Source organism: Hoplias malabaricus, chromosome 13 (genome assembly GCF_029633855.1).
Source record: "Hoplias malabaricus isolate fHopMal1 chromosome 13, fHopMal1.hap1, whole genome shotgun sequence".
In the NCBI taxonomy this organism is placed as follows: Eukaryota; Metazoa; Chordata; class Actinopteri; order Characiformes; family Erythrinidae; genus Hoplias; species Hoplias malabaricus.
Genome location: NC_089812.1, coordinates 20,684,843 through 20,704,820, shown reverse-complemented (window position 1 = coordinate 20,704,820; position 19,978 = coordinate 20,684,843). Strand labels below are relative to the sequence as shown.

At 40.6% G+C, this 19,978-nt stretch overlaps 2 protein-coding genes and 1 long non-coding RNA gene across 3 annotated transcripts; 2 read left to right on the top strand and 1 right to left on the bottom strand.

The window, feature by feature from the left end:
• The first annotated feature begins 1,955 nt into the window (after window positions 1–1,955).
• Window positions 1,956–8,373, top strand: si:ch73-248e21.7 (leukosialin). Its single transcript, XM_066642211.1, has 2 exons — window positions 1,956–2,288; window positions 3,820–8,373. The coding sequence occupies exon 2, from the start codon at window positions 4,201–4,203 to the stop codon at window positions 5,485–5,487; it is 1,287 nt and encodes a 428-aa protein (XP_066498308.1). The 5' UTR covers window positions 1,956–2,288; window positions 3,820–4,200; the 3' UTR covers window positions 5,488–8,373.
• On the bottom strand, window positions 6,653–12,562 carry LOC136664803 (uncharacterized). Its single transcript, XR_010795182.1, has 3 exons — window positions 11,750–12,562; window positions 10,892–10,989; window positions 6,653–6,767 (listed from the first exon to the last, which is right to left on the bottom strand). It is a non-coding gene; the product is annotated as an uncharacterized lncRNA (long non-coding RNA).
• tspan4b (tetraspanin 4b) lies at window positions 8,445–18,710 on the top strand. The gene is made up of 8 exons (XM_066642215.1): window positions 8,445–8,982; window positions 10,852–10,921; window positions 12,606–12,797; window positions 13,649–13,723; window positions 14,101–14,196; window positions 14,277–14,393; window positions 15,307–15,390; window positions 17,135–18,710. The coding sequence occupies exons 2-8, from the start codon at window positions 10,853–10,855 to the stop codon at window positions 17,201–17,203; spliced, it is 702 nt and encodes a 233-aa protein (XP_066498312.1). The 5' UTR covers window positions 8,445–8,982; window position 10,852; the 3' UTR covers window positions 17,204–18,710.
• Window positions 18,711–19,978: the final 1,268 nt, after the last annotated feature.

The following is a 19,978-nucleotide window of genomic DNA, read 5'->3' as shown; positions in this document are numbered from 1 at the left end:
CTGAATGTAATGTATATCAGTGTAAAAGAGATTTTTCTTTTAATAAACTGAATATTAGTTCTAAAGTTAAAAAGTCTTAATTTTCCATGAAAATGTACAGATGTTTGATGTGTAACTCAAGGTACGACTAGATTTAATATTCATATTTTATTTTATTTTATGGTTGATCTCTCATGAACACTGATCCTGTTCTGTTTGTCCCAATAAAAAATATGATATAAATGTGGTAAAGAAACATGTGTGTGTGTATATATATGTGTGTTTTAATGGACAAACAATACAATGTGTTAAAAGAGGAAATGATTCTTTTGTTCACTGAAGAATCAGGAGGAAGGCAGAAGGCAGGAGGTTCTCCACACAGTAGCCTGTCACATGCAGGCAGCATTAAAATTCAAAAAGAAATCTCTGAAAGATCAGACGTGGACACGTTTACACACAACACACTGACAAAAACGACACACACTTGTACCTTCGGACACTTTTGAGTCACCAATCCACCAACGTGTGTTTTTGGAACGTGGGAGGAAACCAGAGCACCCGGAGGAAACCCACGCATACACAGGGAGAACACACCACACTCACAGACAGTCACCAGAGCGGGACTCAAACCCACAACCTCCAGGTCCTTGGAGCAAAACTGAAACATACAAGCTTAAAAATAATATTGGTTTGTAGCAGATAGATGGCAAAGAAATTCTTATTTTAAGCAAATCACATTTTTAAATGAATTTAAGCAACTGGTAAATAAGACGCGGATATTTTCTTCGATTACAGCACAAGCCTCTCAGGGGCCTAAATTTTTCTACACACTACAGAATGAATCAGAATTGTTTTCATGGATGTCCTTACACCTGTTTTAGGGGGGCTGTAGCGCCGCAATTCATTCATTTTCAACAACGGTTTTCTTTGTGTCCATATTAACAATGTAATGAAACTTGGGAGAACTAGGACCTGGTGGAGCTGCTGCTGTTACTGCATGTCCCTCTGACGCTGTGGGCTATCGGTCTCTACTGCTTTCCTGACAGAATACACACACACAAGCGAGTGTCATTTCAAGACAAAAATAAAGTAAAAATGTTAATTAAAGGACTGTAACAATCTTTAATAAACCAAAATGAAAAGCCATTAGTTGAAATAGCGTTAACTGAATAAACCAGTTTAATGTTTCTACATTAAACACTGCAGTATTTAGGGGTGAGCTGATGTTTATGTTCTTTCCTGATGTTAGTTTACAGATACGTAATATAGATAATCAGTTAATAGTTGTTCACAACTCAGTTTTGTTTTTCTAATTGTAGATTATATTATTAAATCCGCTTGTAAAAGCAGAGGGTCTGTTGTTGTTCATCTTTGAAAAATGAAAAAGGAAAGACATATGTTCCACTGGTTGAGGATGATGTTGTCGATCATTTAAAGGAACACTAAGTAAAATTTAGATTTTTTGCTCCTGGTGCTCCCCCTAGTGTAATTCATTTTTACAGCACTCAATGTGGAGGGGGAGGGAGGCTGGTGTTTTCCTGCCCTCCTCCAAAATTACATGGTGCAGTTTCTGCAGAGCCCAAAGTAGCGACAAAAGACGCTCCAGTCTCCTGATCACAGCTCAGTGGAGCATCACAATGATTCTGAGGCTGTAATTTTAAGATAAAAAATATAACGTATTGTTCCTTTAACGACACTGTGTCTTAGAGTGAAACTGAGTGCCTCGTGTCATCTCATGCCCAACATTTAAAGGAGGCCCCTTCACGCGTTTTCAAAATGGAGAAGGAACAGAAAAGATGTGAGAATGCATGATGAGGCATCTTCCTCTAAGTTCCTGTCATTTACAGCTTTCTTAACTTTGGTGAAATGTTTCAGTGTTAAACTACTCCACCCTGTACCCACACACACACACACACACAGCAGTTAGGTGTGTTCCATTTCAAAAACCACACAAACATACTGACAGCCTCGCAGGTTTCATCACACCCTGTGTACAGCTTCCCCTCGAGGTTCCCCTTTTACACCAGCTTCAAAATTTAACCAAACAGAATGAAGTCACTAAAACACTTCATATTTGTCTGATATTAACAGCAGTAGTGAGTGATACACGCTGAATATTAGAGGAATATTAGACACAGAGATAGAGAGAGACAGAGAGAGTGAATGTAGGAGTGAGAAAGAGGAAGAGAGAGAGGTAAGAGGATAGAGGTCATAGCTAAATGCGCGCGACACTAGTATGACACATGCAGATTGGATTTGGAGGCTGATGAAGCAGCGATGAACCAACAAACACCGCCACACACATGAAGGTAAGAGCCAGTCTGGAGTGTGTTTGCTGAGGGTAACTGTGGTAGTTTTGAGGAGGTGAAAACCTTAATTTAAAAGTATTTTTAAAGTTCACTGATCACTGGTCAGTAACTGGGATGGAAATAACCTATAGTCAAACAAAAGTATATCAGCAGCTTCTATAACAGAGGAACATAAGAATAATGTGTGTAGAGCGTGAACACTGACCCCAGTCCATCTCCTCTGAGTTTCAGTGACAGACCTAAGCTTTTGTGCCATTTCAGAACAGAGTTTTTCCGTCTCGTGTTTAGCAGGAACACCGTGTACAGGGCTGTCAGAAACCTCTTTATACAGTGTGAGTAAAGACTAAAGTTTACATGATATTTATCTCTGAGATTCAGAGACCATCTGTTCTCGGATGTGTCCACTTGTGGACCTCTATAACTAGGGCAGAATGATATTGAATTTGAAAAATAAATAACACAATTGCAGTTTCTCGACCCATACCTCGACTGCGACCACAAAATCACATTGTTTTCTATAAATTAAAGTCCATGCGTGGCAAGATCTGACCAGCTCTGGCTTTATTTCTGAACGCTGAAAGGAGAGTAATGTATTTATGGTTGTTTTCACGGCCACATTTAGAGGTTTACTATATTATGCCACTGAAAACTTGCTCAAGTATAAACCCTACGAGTTATTACTCTTTGTCTGATTGATATCCAGGACAAGGCTCAAACAGGCTGTAAGCCAATGTCCTTGAGATTACCTTAAAACAGTTTAATTAGAGCCAGAACAAAGCCTCCTAATTTAAAAAAGGTTTAATGATGCCTAATGTTCTCTGCATCTTGTGCTAATGTCATGATTAAGGACCAGTTAAAAAAGCCTTTCTTTTGATGTGTTTATCTCCTGTAAAGTTACACTTATGGAGGCAGAGAGTGACATTTTAATAACACATAAATAACTGATCTGCATCATAACAAACTGAACCGAACTGAAGTAAATTTCATTAAATTTAGGACATTAACATGAACCTAAAGGAACTAAGCTTAAAGTCATTAATAAAAACGGAAGTGAACTAATTTAGACTCATGACATTAATAATACCATCCAAAAATATTCTTTAACTATAGATCTGTACTCAAGGTTTCAATATCAGAACTGGAAAAGACATTATTATTATTTTTTTTATTATTATTATTTAATTAATATATCATTATTTTTATTATTATTATGTCTGAAATGTTGGATCAGATAAAAAAGCAGTGGCAAACAGAGCATTTTTCATAAGTGAACCCGGTTAAACAGAACTAAGTGCTGGAGATATCCATATTCTTAAGCCTGTAGGGCACAATCTACTACACTAACTCATTGAAAAACACCAGAAAACATTCCATCCAGTAGTAACCACAATAAATATTTTGCTTGATCCTGGGCAAATGAAACTACACACTAGATTGTATTGTGTTCCTTTAAATACTTCTTAATATCTGATTGTTTAACTCCTCACTCATTTCATTTCTTTTGCCTGTTTTCTTCTCTACTCCACCCCAGCTGCACTGAGTGTGAGTGAGAGAAAGAGCGAGAGAAAGAGTGAGAGACAGGAGAAAGAGGAAGAGAAGGGTTGTGTCTTTCCGGCCTAGATTAATGCGAGATTAACCCAGCAGAACAGCAGTGCAATAGAAAACAGAAGAAGGAACCTAATGCAGACAGCCTGAGAACAAGAGAAGTGATGACTTAATATGTGCTCAACACAGAGGAACAAATTGATATTACACATTTAACATCAGCATTAGACAAAGTCTGGACACCAGGGCCACTGCCAGGCTCCTGCGATACACAAGCTCCTCTTTCACAGAACCTGCCTAAACCTCAGAGTGTGTGTGAGGCAGCTTGCAGCGAAGTGCTACAGTGATTTTGTATCTCTGAAACAGGATGTGCGGCCTACGTTTTCTTTTAAGTGTCACGTTTTTCTCGCTCACCCTTGGACCACATGTTATGCTTCTCCATGCTCAGGGAGATCAAACTTCCTCAACACCTCCAGAGTCAACAGGTTTAAGCACATACTCTAAGTCACCTGTAGACCCAATTGATGACGGCAAAACTATCAATAATGAGGCAGAAGCTACGAATGTTACCCACAGCGCCACAGAACCATCACAGGCTGTGACCACACCCAGAGTGCTGACAACAAGCACTGACCCCGAGACCACGACCAGTCAGGAACCTTCCACCACCACACAGCTACTAACGGTCATGACGACCACAGTGCATGAAACAACCTCTGCAGGAGTCCCTGAGATCAGCACAGCCATGAACGAAGTGACCACAAAATCTGCTGATTCTGAGACTACAGCGTCCACAGAAGAGCTGCAGAAAACCACTCAGGTTCACAAAGAGATTACTACTATGGCAGAGAGGCCACAGACACCACCTCCTGTAGCTCCAACACCTCTTCCGACAACTGTAATAACAAGCATGTTCATTCCAGTGCCAACTTCCAATACTGTGAAACCTGCGGAAACTACAACCAGCGCAAGGGCAACCACACACCACAGCATCATCCTCACCACAGAGGGTGATGAAGACCTCAGTACTGCTTTCCAAACACAAGACACAACCATGCTACTTTCACCAACTGTTATGGGGACTGAAAGCATCGTTGAAAGCATTGGAACTGATGCTGAATCCTCAGATTCCAACTGGTTGATAATTTTGGTCATAGCTGCAGTGGTAATCGTTATAGTCACAATCCCCTGCGTCGTCGTCTTTGTCAAACGCAGGAAGAAAAGAGGTACACAACGCTTTGGCACAGGATACATGAACGGACGGAGGTCCAAGAAAAAGAAAGGAGAGGATGATGCATGGGCAGGGCCTGTGAATCTGGATGAAAAGGGCATGTGTGAGGACCCAGAGGATGGAGGACAAGGAGATGATAAAAAAGCAGACGGGACAGACGAGGTGCTCAGCACTTTCGCAGCTCTGGATGGAAACCCTGGAGTTGGGCGTCCTGGATCAATGGAGGCTCAGAAATGGGAAGAGCAGGAACCACTGCTTTATATCGACGAGGACAAGAAGGGTGAGGTAAAGGAGAAGCCAAAGGAAGAAGCTGAGAAAGCCAAGGAAACAGAGCAAAAGGACAAAGACAATAAGGAAAAGACAGAAGCGACGGAGCCCAGTGTGAATGGAGGCGAGGCATTCTGCCTAACCACTGCTGTGTGAAATGAACTGATTCTCATTGACTTTTTAATGCCATAGTCCATTTTAGTTTATTACCATCCACTGCACCAGGATACACAGCAGACTCTTATGGTAAGGGTGTCAATTCATAGCCGTAGTTTAAAAAGACTGTCTAAATTGCAAATAAATTTTTAAAAAGCAAACAAATAAATATTCCCACAAAAGATCTAGACTTAAAAGAAAAGCAAAATGCAATGATGTGCAAATCAAAAAGTACAAAAATTCAAATGTTGAAGCTGAGAAATTTGGGTCCTGGAGGTTGTGGGTTCGAGCCTTGCTCCGGGTGACTGTCTGTGAGGAGTGCGGTGTGTTCTCCCTGTGTCTGCGTGGGTTTCCTCCGGGTGCTCCAGTTTCCTCCCATGCTCCAAAAACACACGTTGGTAGGTGGATTGTTGATTTAAAGGTGTCCGTAGGTGTGAGTGTGTCATTGAGTTTGTGTCACCCCGTGAAGGACTGGCACCCCCTCCAGGGTGTGTTCCAGCCTTGCGCCCAGTGATTCCGGGTAGGCTCTGGACCCACCGCTGCCCTGACCTGGATAAGGGTTACAGACACTGAATGAATGAACTTAATGATTTGCACATCGTTGTATTCCATTTTTATTTACATTTTGCACAGCGCCCCCAACTCTAACGGAAATGGAGTTTGTAAAAATGGCTTTTAAGTGCACATGTTTATAAGGGATAATTAATTTCATTGATTTGCCTTTATGCAATGTTCAGGCATGTTATTAAGTGGCAAATTTATAAATGTGATACAATTACACTATTAAGTTTCGATTACAATTACGATGTTCAAACTCTTGCCATGTTTCCTCTAAATCAGGAAATTGACATTTTGTTTGCTCTGGATCACATACAGTTCTGTGTTTGTAAGGTCTAGTTAATGACAATTCTAAATTTTTGGGAGAAAATCAAAGCTGGACCAGCTTGTGATGTATGTTATATACAAAAAAAAAAAACATTCAAAAATCATGTGTCATATTATTAAATGCTGGCATTCCAGAACTTACAAGATATTCTATTTAATTTCTTGGTTTTGGGGAACACCATAACATATTTAAAGTCTGAAAACATATTGTAATTCTGTATAACGCTCCTTGACATTCAGATTATCTGCCTGAGATCTAATGACCACATGCAAACACATCACCTTCTGAATGTTAGTCTCATTTTAATTTTCCCGGTCAGTAAGGAGTCGTCTAAAGCTCTGTGCAGCCTTCTGCGTGGTCTAACATTTCTGCAGTCGCCGACTCATTTGTAGATCTGTAAAGATCAAATGTAATAAAAGAATTTTATTCTAAAAGAAAAAAGAAAAAAAATCTAAAAGAAAAGTTAATTATTTTGTATATTTTAATTTGAATGAAACTTAAGTGCTGATTCACTCAAATGCTTGTGGACATCATACGTCTGGAAAAAGAGCCTTGCACTCAATGTTAATATAGATTCTTATTTTAATATTGGAGCAAAGGTGTGTGAGCGGCACGGTGGTGCAGCAGGTAGTGTCGCAGTCACACAGCTCAAGGGCATGGAGGTTGTGGGTTCGATTCCCACTCCGGGTGACTGTCTGTGAGGAGTTGGTGTGTTCTCCCCGTGTCCGTGTGGGTTTCCTCTGAGTGCTCCCACGGTCCAAAAACACAAGCTGGTAGGTGGATTGGCGACTCAAAAGTGTGTCTGTGTTGCCCTGTGAAGGACTGGCGCCCCCTCCAGGGTGTGTTCCTGCCTTGTGCCCAGTGATTCCAGGTGGGCTCCGGACCCACCGCCACCTTGAACTGGATAAGGGTTACAGACAATGAAAGGATGAATTACATTTCTGATAAAAACATTATTCTTCTGCCAGCTGAGAAAGTGGATCTTTTTCAACTCTTTGAAAACACTGGGCCACTCTCTTAAAGTCTGATATGGTATGACGGTGAAAAGTCAGACAGCACATTTTTATTAGAAAATTTGTGTGTGCAAATATTTGTCATTGTACAACGTACAACAAAACCTCTTCCACGTTATCAGTGGCAGTGAACACACACACAAACACACATACTAGTGCACTTGGGCTGTGAACACACACCCAGAGCAGGGGGCAGACATCCCTGGCACCCAGGGAGCAGTTGTGGGTTAGGTGTGGATTGAGGAGGAAGACAGTGCTGTTCCTTCACTCCCACTGCCCCAGAAGACCCTGGAGGAAACTCACGCAGACACAGGGAGAACATGAAAACTCCACCCAGATGAGACTCGAACCCAAGATCCAAGTGTTGAGAGAACGTGCTCACCACAGAGCCGTCGTGCCACCCAAAGTTTAGTTTCAGAGTTTAAGGAGTGTGATCACTGGATGCTGACAATCATGAGTTTAACAGCAGATTATTAAACTGATAAACACATACAGCTGCTTAACTTAAACTAATAGAGGTTACATTGAATTTTCGAAATAAAATCGATTTCAGTCTGAAGCACAAATTTGTTCTTTTCTATTACACTTACTGAGAAATGTGTGGCCACTAAACACCACCAGATGGCGCTACTGACTTCATTACCCATCATCACTCTGGCAGGAAGCGTGCGGAGAAGGGAGGGCTATGTCCTTTTGTTAAAGACAAACTGTGACATACCTGTATTTCTATGTGGGCTTTACTTTCCACTTTTGTCTAAACATGTGTCAGCACATACGTGTGTGCTGTATATCTGTGAGTTTGAGGAACCTCTTAAGAATGTGGAAAACTTATAAAGAACTGAACTAAAGTGGGGACTGTGAAGACTCTAACGAATGACAACCCCTAGCTGAGAACAAACACAATCCATCAAGACAGTTTAGACATGAGCAAAGGAGGAGGAGTAGGAGTGAGAGAGAGAGAGAGAGAGAGAGAGAGAGAGAGAGAGAGAGAGAGAGAGAGACTTAATAAGAGGAGGAGGGCCTTGTAAAATATGGGTCCTCTTGGGACAAATGGAAAGGGGGAGGAGAGAGAGAGAGAGAGAGAGAGAGAGAGGAGTATGAGGGGAGGGCTGGTAACCACATCTGGAACTTATTGGGAACAAGGCAAAGAGAACGAGGGAACAGCGGACAGAAGAGTAAAATATCAACAGCTGGGAATGCGGAGACTTTAACAAAGTGACCATGGAGAAGTGTTTGCTCTTTTAGGCTGAAAGCATATAATCCTCAAGCAAAGAATCCCTTTTACAAGGAACAAAACAAACCTGAGGGAAGAACCAGCAAAAATTAGAAACAGCAAGTGAAGGATTCAGCATCCCTCAGCACGAAGGGACCATTCCACACAAGAAGAAGAGAGCTCATCTCAGCTCCAGTGGGATCAAAGAGGGAGCAGCACCAAAAGCAGGTCCCAGAGAGAACTGTGGGGTTCGGCACAAACCTGTTTCCATCAACGAGAGGGAAACGCAGCCAAATAAATCCTAACATTCCTCAAAGTTCCAGAAACCGCGCTGCAGAGCTTCAGACTCCTCAGATACGCTCCTACACTCTTCCCACCAGCAGGTAAATTAAACATACTTACCCTTAATGTTTGTTGCTACTGATTACAGACACAGAGAATGGACACCAGCTGCTGCTGTGTGATAGATTAAAAGTCTTTTATCCTCATGTAAACACATATATAACTGACCACTGAGACCACACAAGAGTGTCCGATTCCAATTAAAATGCACTGTTATTACAGTCAAAATACTGACCTACTATTTAGAATATTCTGGAAATAAAGATGACGGGTTAAAGCACAGACTCTAAATCCTTTTAACTACATCCATATAACTGATCTTAGGAAGAATGCAGACTCAGTGTTAGATGGCAACAAGCCACCAGTCCTGCTAACCTGAGGGGCCTGAAGGCCACGGTCGGCACAGGGTTTTTAAATCTATTTTGTGTTGATCTGAGAAGCAGAGGAATAAAATCTGGTTAATTTATATATTAAGGACAACGGAAATTCATAAAGTCTATATAGATATAAAAAACACTCCTCTGTTGTAAATAACAAATGCATAAAAGAGCATGTAATAAAACAAATCTTTTCATTTGCAACATTTAACACACATTGCTTCACACATTGTTTCATATATATAGAAACCTACATACAATATATTCCAATTTGCTATCGTTCAAGGCATTTTGTGTTTTAAATAACTACATAATATCTACTGTTGGGGTTAGAGATCAGAGCTAGTGAACATTTCAGATTGGTATAAATATTGTTTTGACGAGAGACTGGCTAAAATCCCTCTAAATATCGAATCCAGGGCTGGGACTCTCCCTTCAATACTTAAGTCTGTTTCAGAAACTGATGAACATATGATAACATAATTTTCAAAGCATTTTGAACTGTTAATTTGTTTCACACGTAAAATAAAAATAGGACCAATCTTTAACGAGGGCCGGGAAGATTGGGTCTCTGTGTGTGATCTCATACCTGAAGGATGTGATTTAGTTTCACAGACACATGTGTTTCCACTTTAAATTATTTTTTTATTTCTACTCTTTTCTACTGTTGTATGAACTATTGTATTTGCTCCTATTGCTACAGTCCGGTTGCCTCTGGGGACAATGAATATAGGACGTTCAGATAAGGCCAAAGCTTAAGACGTTTGGGAAGTTTGCAGAAAAAGGGAGATTTTTATTTGTTTAAACATTCAGCTTAGTTTGGTGGTGCCTCTGCATGTTTAGGCTTTAGGAGAGGTCCAGGTTTTGTTCTTGGCTTGTATAGAAAAGTGTTTGTGAAATAAGTGCTATCAGCGATGCAGGCCAGGGTGGTTCCTTCCTGCCAGGAAAGGACACTTCCCTCCGCTGGCGGCTCACTGGATTCCATTGGAGTGAGTGTGAAAGCTGACACACGGGCACCCAAACAGACACGGATCAAAACGAAGGAGACTTTAAAAACATAAAGGTGCTTTTGGGAATATAATCTTTTCTACTTATTACATTTAAACAGGATGCTCATGGTTCACATTGTTCAATGTCTGCGGCATTTGCTTGTGGAGCAGTGGAACTAAGTTTTCTGATGTGACGGAGCTCCAGTTGTTTCTTTAATCCAGAATTAATCATCTGACGATACCAATTATAACTGAGGCTATCTGGGCTGAAAAAAGTGAAATCCTAACATCCATTTTTACAACACATAAAACATAACTTTGTGATTGTGCTTGTGTTTGCACAGATATCAGCAGTGCAGACCAATAGTACAATAAGCAGAATACCCGTCGTGAGCAATACATTATTTAGGCTAATGTACAGCTTCAATAAACACACACACACACACTGTCGTATGATCAAGTCAGTTTCCACACATACAGCAACATGTTTTTGTGGCCTTTTAGTTGTAGCTTTGACCGTTCTCCTCTTTCCTGTTTCTCTCAGGATGGCTGTGTCGCGGGGTTGCTTGTGTTGTGTGAAGTACCTCATGTTTATCTTCAACCTCATTTTCTGGGTGAGTCAAAAAGAGCTGAGTTCATTTGTCAACGGCTCACGGTAATGTAGAGATCTTTTACCAGGGACCTGTAGGATTTGGGGCACACCAAACAAATTTCTAGAAATACATCAGGTCCCACTTTCTTTGATGGGCCCATTAAGATGAACTTAAAATGCCCAAAATTATTAACAAAGTATATGGTGAAACCTGTAACTAAAATTCAATTGAGCATCCACACAACATCTAAAATAGACAATCAAAAATGTATGTCACCATTTTTTCTGGTGTCTTAACTTTCTTTTCCATCTTGGACTGTTTAGTGCTGTGAAAAAATAAGAAATAAGAGCCTGTGCACTGAGCATCACTTTGTATTGAAAACTGCTGAGGACAGCAACAAAATAAATGAGGAGTGTGTTAGCTACAGAGCACACAGTCATTCAGAATGTGTTATATTCTGGACTACAGTTGTTAAATATGAATGAAAAGAAACACAGAATACAGTATCAAACCTCATCTTGAGGTTTTTGCTGTTTTTTTTTGTGAAATTATATATATATATATATATAGCTATATATATACCTTGTGTTGAGCGCTACAGTTTAAAATTTACGTTGCATGTTCCTAATTTAATGGAAACATTACAGACATGTTCAAATTCTATAACACCACAGCAGAAATAAATAGTACACAACACAGCAGAATGGTTTACTACCAGAATTGCGCCTTGCGCCGCTGCCCGGAGAGCTTCGGTTGTAAATAAACATATTTTGCCGGTGCTCCAGTTGTTTAAAACTGTAAAGGACAGCGAGGAAAGGCAAGCTCATGTTTATGTGTGTTTAGATTTACCCAGTCTTCATGATAAAGCTTCTCTCTGCTTTCGAAAACGGTCTCTCTGCTGCTATAAGCTACATGCGTGAAGGTCTGCGCAGGCTAACTTCACCTGCACTAATCACTCAACACTAGCTAAATCTATAGCTAATAGCTAACGTTTAGTTAGGGCCAAACAAGCACACAAAGGTGCAATAACCGCCATTATTAACCTGCTTCATTAAGGAATAATGCTAGTTAGCCTGCCAGTTAGCTGTCTTTATAGATAGTAGGTTTTAATACATTCATTTTTCGAATTAACGAAGACTAGACTGACAAAGACTTGAAAACTAAGCCCTTCAGATGACCGTTACACGGAGCTCGCCCTGATCCAATATCCACGGACTTTGAATTGCGTTATGCCGCATTCAAGTGGTGTCGGTTTTATCGGAAAAGTGAGTTGAGGAACCACGTGAACACCCTCTGAATTCGACATTTTTAACGCAGTGCAAAAAACGGAGTTTTAGGGCCACGGCATAAAAAAAAAGACTCTGAGAATAAAGTCGGAATAATTCAGAATATTTCGCTGCACGTATAATGTGGCACACACAACCACAGTGAAATTAAGGAATGCAGTTTATTGATGAAGTATTACTGCATAGACGTATTCAGAATTTTCTTAAAATTGAAATTAGTTGTAGTAAATTGTAAGATTTCATAATAATGATAATAACAAAAATAATAATAATTATACACAGTATAAGCTTTAAAATATCCTATGCCAGTCCATAAAACACTAAATAATCTCTGAAAGTATCACAATCAACTCACTGTGAGTTGTATTTCTTTTAACTGTCTTTAATTTACTGTATTTAATTTACCTGTTTCTCAACAGCTGGGTGGGTGTGGCCTATTTGGTGTGGGGGTGTGGCTTTCTTTCACCCAATCACAGTTTTCTTCGCTCCCACTGTCTTTCCCTTCACTTTCTGCTGCCAACCTGCTGCTAGTGGCTGGTGGCGTTACCATGGTGACTGGGTTTCTGGGATGTTTGGGGGCTCTAAAGGAGCAGCGCTGTTTGCTGATGACGGTGAGACACTGAACATCTCTGTTTTACTGCTGTCACACTAAAACACTTTCTATGATTTCAACAACTTCCCCCCTGGATTTGCACCAGTTGTATAACAATTACAATAACATTTATTTAAGAAATCTGAAAATAATTATGGAAATGTACCAGAATGTAATCAAATTAGACCTCAGCAAACTTAAAAATATGTGTATATATTTATTCACCTTGGCACCACTCATTTTATCATGCCCATATGAATAAACCTAGCTGCTCAAATTATGATTAACCAACTTGAGAGGTTTACCCAAAGAAAATGCTTAAATAAGTCTACTTACTTGCACTAGGTAGTGTCTCTGTCACAGCTCCAGGGACCTGGAGGTTGTGGGTTCGAGTCCCGCTCCGGGGGACTGTCAGTGAGAAGTGTGGTGTGTTCTCCCCATGCTCCAAAAACACACTCCAAAAACACACGTTGGTAGGTGGATTGGTGACTCAAAATTGTCCGTAGGTGTGAGTGTTTGAGTGAATGTGTGAGTGTGTGTTGCCCTGTGAAGGACTGGCACCCACTCCAGGGTGTGTTCCTGCCTTGTGCCCAGTGATTCTGTGTAGGCTCCGGACCCACCGCCGCCCTGAACTGGATAAAGGTCACAGATATTAGTCTGAGCTAGAAGCTTCTTCTGGTTTTAATCATCTCTCCTAAAGAAACAGACGCCTCTGAGTATAATAAAATGAATGAAGTACGTTAATATGTATTTTTGAATGGGTTTGTTTGGTGATTCATAAATGAGGCCTAGTTTGTTCATTCTGTTGAGTTTACTATGTCTTTTTAGCTCAGATTACCCCACTGACAGCACTGCTTCTTCTTTTCTCAGTTTTTTGTGATCCTTCTGTTTCTGTTCCTCACTGAAGTGATATTGATTCTAATTCTGAGCATCTACCACAAAGAGGTGGGTTCCTACGCTACACTTCTGAAAAATACACTTTTACTCTACAGTTAATTGACTGTCAATCGCTGCTTTTTAAAATAAACAATTACATAGTACATATTGACACAGATGAAATCAGTCAGCAAAATATGGACAAAATGTGAAGAAAACTGGAAAATTACTGATAGTTGTAGCCATGCTGAAGGACAGCAGTGTGTCACAGTCCTTTGGATTATGTCTATTAGACATCACAAAAGAAATACTTTATATATCCGAGGAGACTGTGTGTGATGATTTAGGCTGCAGTTAGCAAAATGCCAGTTGGTTTGGTAGAGTATTCAGCTAGATTAACTTTTTTATGCCTACATCATCCAGATTTTTGTTTTTCTCTTTTCCAGCTGGATGAGAAAGCAAAGGATGATTTGATAAAGGGAATGAAGGACTACAACAAAAACAACGACCTGAAGAATTCCTGGGACAACATGCAGAGAATCGTAAGGTTTTAAACAGGGAACTAGTCATGTTCCCAGGGAAGAAATATTCACTCTCACGTTTAATGTCTTGTCTCCTGTAGTTTAAGTGCTGTGGAGTGAGCAACCACACAGACTGGAACAACAGCACTGGAGCAGCACATCAGCTCCCGGATTCCTGCTGCAGACCTGGCACTAACCCCTGCTACAAATGGGAAGAGGTCAAAACAGTTTTAAAATCCAGGGGTCACCAGATAGGCATACCACACATTCCTATATTACACACTGACTTTATACTGTGGTCTGTTTCTGGGCAGTAACAATTTACAGGACTGATATGATCAGAAAAACACAAACACACTCTTAAAAATAAATGTGCTACAAAATGTTCATTGAGCAATGCCATAGAAGAACTACTTTTGGTTCCATAAAGAACCATTTTTGCTGATGTGTTTAAATGGGTAAAGAACCTTAAAACCGAGTGGATTTTTAAACCTTTAAAAGGTTCTTTACACTCGCATTTCTTAAACAAAATGGTTCTTTGTGAAACCAAAAGTGGTTCTTCTATGGCATTGCCATAATGTTTCATAGCACCTTTATTTTTTAAAGGTATAATGTAATGGATATAGGACATTAATTGGAAAAATGTGCCAGGAGAATTCCTTCATTTTACCTTTAATGTAATTAATATCTTAGAAATATTGTCATTGTCCAAAAAAAAGCTGCTCATCTCATAAAAAGTAATGATAATGGAAAAGGTAACAGTGAAAGTTAATGTGACAAGACTTTGTTCAGTTTTTTCAGACCTTGGCTAATGGTAAGGTTTGTTGTGAAATCTGGAGACATTGTAAATAAAGGCTGATGTTTTTATGACAGATTTGGACATACGTGTTTCTGTTCTGACTGCTTTAATTTGGAGCCTATTTCCCACATCCATAGAAGAGCTGGGGTGTCAAAGTGTTTGCGTTTTTTTGCATCATATCACTGTGTTTATTGTCAAGAGGTGTTGTTTTAAACACCAAGACTGGCCCATAATTTGACACAGTGTTGTGTGTGGTGTTAGGTGCCTCATTGTCTTTTGTATGTGATGTGGTCCTTGTTTGTTGTGACGTATCTCCTTCCTCTCTGACTCAGCCATGCTACGAGAAGGCCAAGAACTTCCTCCTCAGTAACATCACGTCAGTGCTGGTGTTTGGTGTCTGCCTCGGCATCGTCCAGGTATTCTGATTAACACTTTTTCTCTCTTTCCCCAAAATGTAGACATTGTTTCTTTTCCAATGTGAGTGCACTAGTACATTGACTGAGTCTATGTCCAAAAGTATCCAGACCCATACCACATTACACTGTAAGACTACCAGTTTATTTTAGCATTGCCACTTACATAATGTTATTGGAGCTCAACAGAGTTGGGGGAGAACACTGTCTGCCCAAATCTGATCTGTCCTCTTAGAAACCTTATCTATGAATGAATTAATGAATGAGTAATTATTCTGTTCTTTCAGTTAGACCAGGGGTCAGGAACAGGCAGAGTGCGGTCCCGGTCCGGACCCAGACCCTGTTTCATCCGGAGCTGGACCTGATAAACCATGTAGAGCTTTTTAATTTGAACAGAGTGTATGTTTGAAGCGTTGTGACTCTACTAGTCGCTATGGTTCAGGTTTAGTGCTCCAGGAAACTCACAGACTAATCACATGTGTTTCTGCATTATCACACGTGAGGCTACTCAGCCAATCAGATCTGTGCATTATGATGAGCGCTGTGACTCCAATGAGTGACACACACAGGGCAGGGCTCCAGACGCCGCTGTCCTGGGGCCAGCAAAAACAACCCAAGGGACGTGATAAAAGCACTTTTGGGACATTTTCGGGATGACAGTGCTATGTGAGTTAAAACCAGTAACTTTAAAAATAAGGGAACGATTACGAATTGTAATTCTCATAAAGATGAACATGGAACAGCACGGTGGCGCAGCAGGTAGTGTCGCAGTCACACAGCTCCAGGGACCTGGATGTTGTGGGTTCGATTACCGCTCCGGGTGACTGTCTGTGAGAAGTTGGTTTGTTCTCCCCGTGTCGGCGTGGGTTTCATCCGGGTTTCCTCCCACAGTCCAAAAACACACGTTGCAGGTGGATTGGCGACTCAAAAGTGTCCGTAGGTGTGTGTCTGTGTGTGTGTGTGTGTGTGTCTGTGTTGCCCTGTGAAGGACTGGTGCCCCCTCCAGGGTGTATTCCCGCCTTGCGCCCAATGATTCCAGGTAGGCTCTGGACCCACCGCGACCCTGAATTGGATAAGCGGTTACAGATAATGAATGAATGAATAAAGATGAACATGGATTATGTTTATAGATGAAGTCCCACCCTCCAGCAATAAGAGCCAGTCAGATTGCTGGTTATGGAAAAGCAGTAAAGTCAACTGCATTAGGGACTTTATTTAAAATATGTGTTTTTTTTTAATCATTGTTTTATTTGTAAATTTTACTTGAAATTAGAAAAGGACATTTAGAGTATTTGTTATTTATAATTATTTCTAACTCTTGTTGAAACATGTTGAAATGTAATTTGATTTGAAGTTCAGTTGTTAACGACATAAAATGTTGCTATAACTACTGTATAAGGCCACCTTAATGTACAGGAAATGGCACTGATCATATGTAGGTTATACATTATGTTCCAGACCCTTTTTCTAACTGGACCTTAATGAATTTTAAAGAATTGCCCGATTTAGACCATGCTCTTTAATCGCTCCAATGCTGAACTTACTTTACTGTGCTTGGCACCTTATGATTATATTACTATAATTAAAAGGGCCCTATAAGTAATGCTTAATGTTTATATTCAGTAAGTAGGTCCCATGCATCTGTATCTGTGAGCTCTTGGGTAGAAATAAATCATGCGCATGTTTAAACACACATTGAAAAGCAAGTAAAACTGCACACGTTGCATTTTTCCTTTTCTTTCTGCAGATTCTAGCCCTGGCCTTCTCCATGCTGATGTACTGCCAAATCCTGCGTGCGGAAAAATACATGGACTAACCTGGCGCCTGGCCCAGCACTGCCTTGGACCTGGAGTATGGCAGAGGAAGGTTGTAATAACAAGGAGAGGATTTTCTCTTTTAGGACTCTACCAGACTTGAACTTCATAAATCAAGACCAGTGAAGCAACACATTTCTACACGGACGTTCTCACCCGCAGTAAATGATGTTCTTTACATTGGGTCCAGATACATAGAGGTGACAAATTAAAGGAAAAATAATAAATGACTGAATGTTACAATTTCATGGGCTCTGTGGCATACGCAACAATACAAAGCAGCTCAAGCTGAGCTTGACTCTGGAAGAAAATGACAAGCTTAAAAAAGATCTGAATGAGGGTTTATTATTGTGTTTCAGATGGACTTTCAGTCACAAATCTGGTGTCAATAAGAACAGGGGTCGGCAGTGTGTCTCTGTCACAGCTCCAGGGTCCTGGAGGTTGTGGGTTCGAGTCCCACTCCGGGTGACTGTCTGTGAGGAGTGTGGTGTGTTCCGTGTCCGTGTGGGTTTCCTACGGGTGCTCCAGTTTCCTCCTACACTCCAAATCACACGTTGGTAGATGGATTGGCAACTCAAAAGTGTCCATAGGTGTGAGTGTGTGAGTGAATGTGTGAGTGTGTTTCGCCCTGTGAAACTGGCGCTCCCTCCAGGGTGTGTTCCCACCTTGCGCCCAGTGATTCCGGGTAGGCTCTGGACCAGCCCTGAACTGGATAAGGGTTACAGACAGTGAATGAATGAATAAGAACAGGGACTGTAGTGAGATTTGCACTAAGATCTATGAGAGAAAACATGAGTATATGAGCCTAAGTGTGGCATGTAAAAGCAGTTGTTCCTCTGTGAGAACAGCCCTTCCACAGCTTCGTGTAGGAGATACTACAATGAAACTACAGAGATATTATAGCAGTGTATCAGTGTGTAATAACACTCATTATAAAGACATCTGAAAAAACAGATGCGAACCCCATAGAGTCTGATCTACAGAGATGTGGAAAAATGAACAAGACCAGTCAGGGAACCCTTCACCTTCTTCACAAGTGGTCGAGTGTGATTATCAACACAAAATTATCCTATAAGTCATATACAGTGCCATAGTCACCAACTGATTACTCAACTGGACACACACAGGAGATTTTACCCTCTACCATCATCAAAAAAGCAACAGATTGTTGTTCCATCCACACAGCATCATTGCAGAGATAGTAGATCTGATGCCAGTATGGAGAAGCTGTTCTGGAGTCCTGTGATCACCCAAAATGTTTCCTTTACTTTGTCACTTGTGATACACGTGACCCCTACACTTCACGCTGAGTTGTATAAACGGAGTGTAGCGATCATGATAATTTTGCACCTATATACTATGCATCAATTCCTCTTCTGAGTTTTCTGAACCTGTAGCTCATGTCTTCTTTAATTGTTGTGCTGTAATTTAGACTGTAATGTGTTGTTTGCTTCTTTTAAGAGAAATCAGAATTCATTTGAGATTTAAATGTTGTCAGCTTCACAACAGAAATGAAACACTTTCCTGTTCTGATGTTTGCTGCTCCTTTCTATGAATGAATAAAATATTGCTTATTTCTACACAGCTTTGTCTGTGTGTGTGTTGTCTTGAAAACACGAGGCATGCTTTATCGTGATCATACAGCAATTCCATGAAATTTGACCATCGTAATTAACACATTTGTGGACACACAGCCACAGAACACAAATTCCTGGCAGGCAGGCACTTCAGGGTACTTTATCCATGGATGCTGAGGGAGGAGGAAGCACTGGTTCTTCAAGCCCACTTCACTAACCTCTAAGGCACTGCTGTCATCTAATAATAAAGACAAACACGCTGGTAGCATTTCTATTATATAACTAGGGTTAGTTATAACTTATATTCTGGTATATAATGGTACATTGACATACATTAACATACAAGGGTACATAAAGGTAAGTGCACTGTTCGGAGATGAACCCTTCTGACCAATCAGAGGAGTTTGTTTGTGCGCATGTCCCTTGGCGCCAAATAGATAGGGGGGAAAAATCATTCGGCATTGCCGCTGACACCTACGACAGGGTTTTAGGGCCATGGCATCAGAAAAAAAAAAAATACTAAGATTCCGATAATGAAGTCAGAATTCTGAGAAAAAACAGTGGAATGCCCACAGGGACCTGTGTGCCAAGTCTTACAGATAAGGAAAGGGGAGATAAAGCAGTGTTCCCTCAGAGCCAGTGTTAACTCTTTGAGCCATATGTGCTACTGTAGCTCTTCTGTGGGGTCAGACAAGATGGTTTAGGTCAGTTGTCCCCAAACTTTTGAATGCTACAATTAATATAAACTGCTATTTCTAACTGGAAAAAACTATTCTTTTTGCATTCCTTTACACTGGAATGATTACAAACTACATGCATCATGTATCTCATTCATGTGCCTTGACACGCCCCCCCTGCAATAACTCCTCGTCTCCTTTAGGGGGCACACTCACTGTTCCTTCAGCCCAGTGCAGCCATAACCTTTGACCATTCCTTTGACCATTTTACTTAGGTGCTGTCATGCTCTGTTCTTGTTTGTGGTTTTCTACCCACTGCTTGTTTTCTGACTCCTGTTTTCCCTCATATTTTCTTGTGAGCTGTAATAATGTCACAAAAACAGTTCTGTTTTAATCCGTTCCTGTTACACACTACCTGCTGCACCAGTGATTTATCACTCTTTTCAATATAAAGTTGCAGTTTTGTATGAATTACAGTGTTTGTAAATGCAAATGTGATTTAGTTTTAATAGAAAGGTGAACA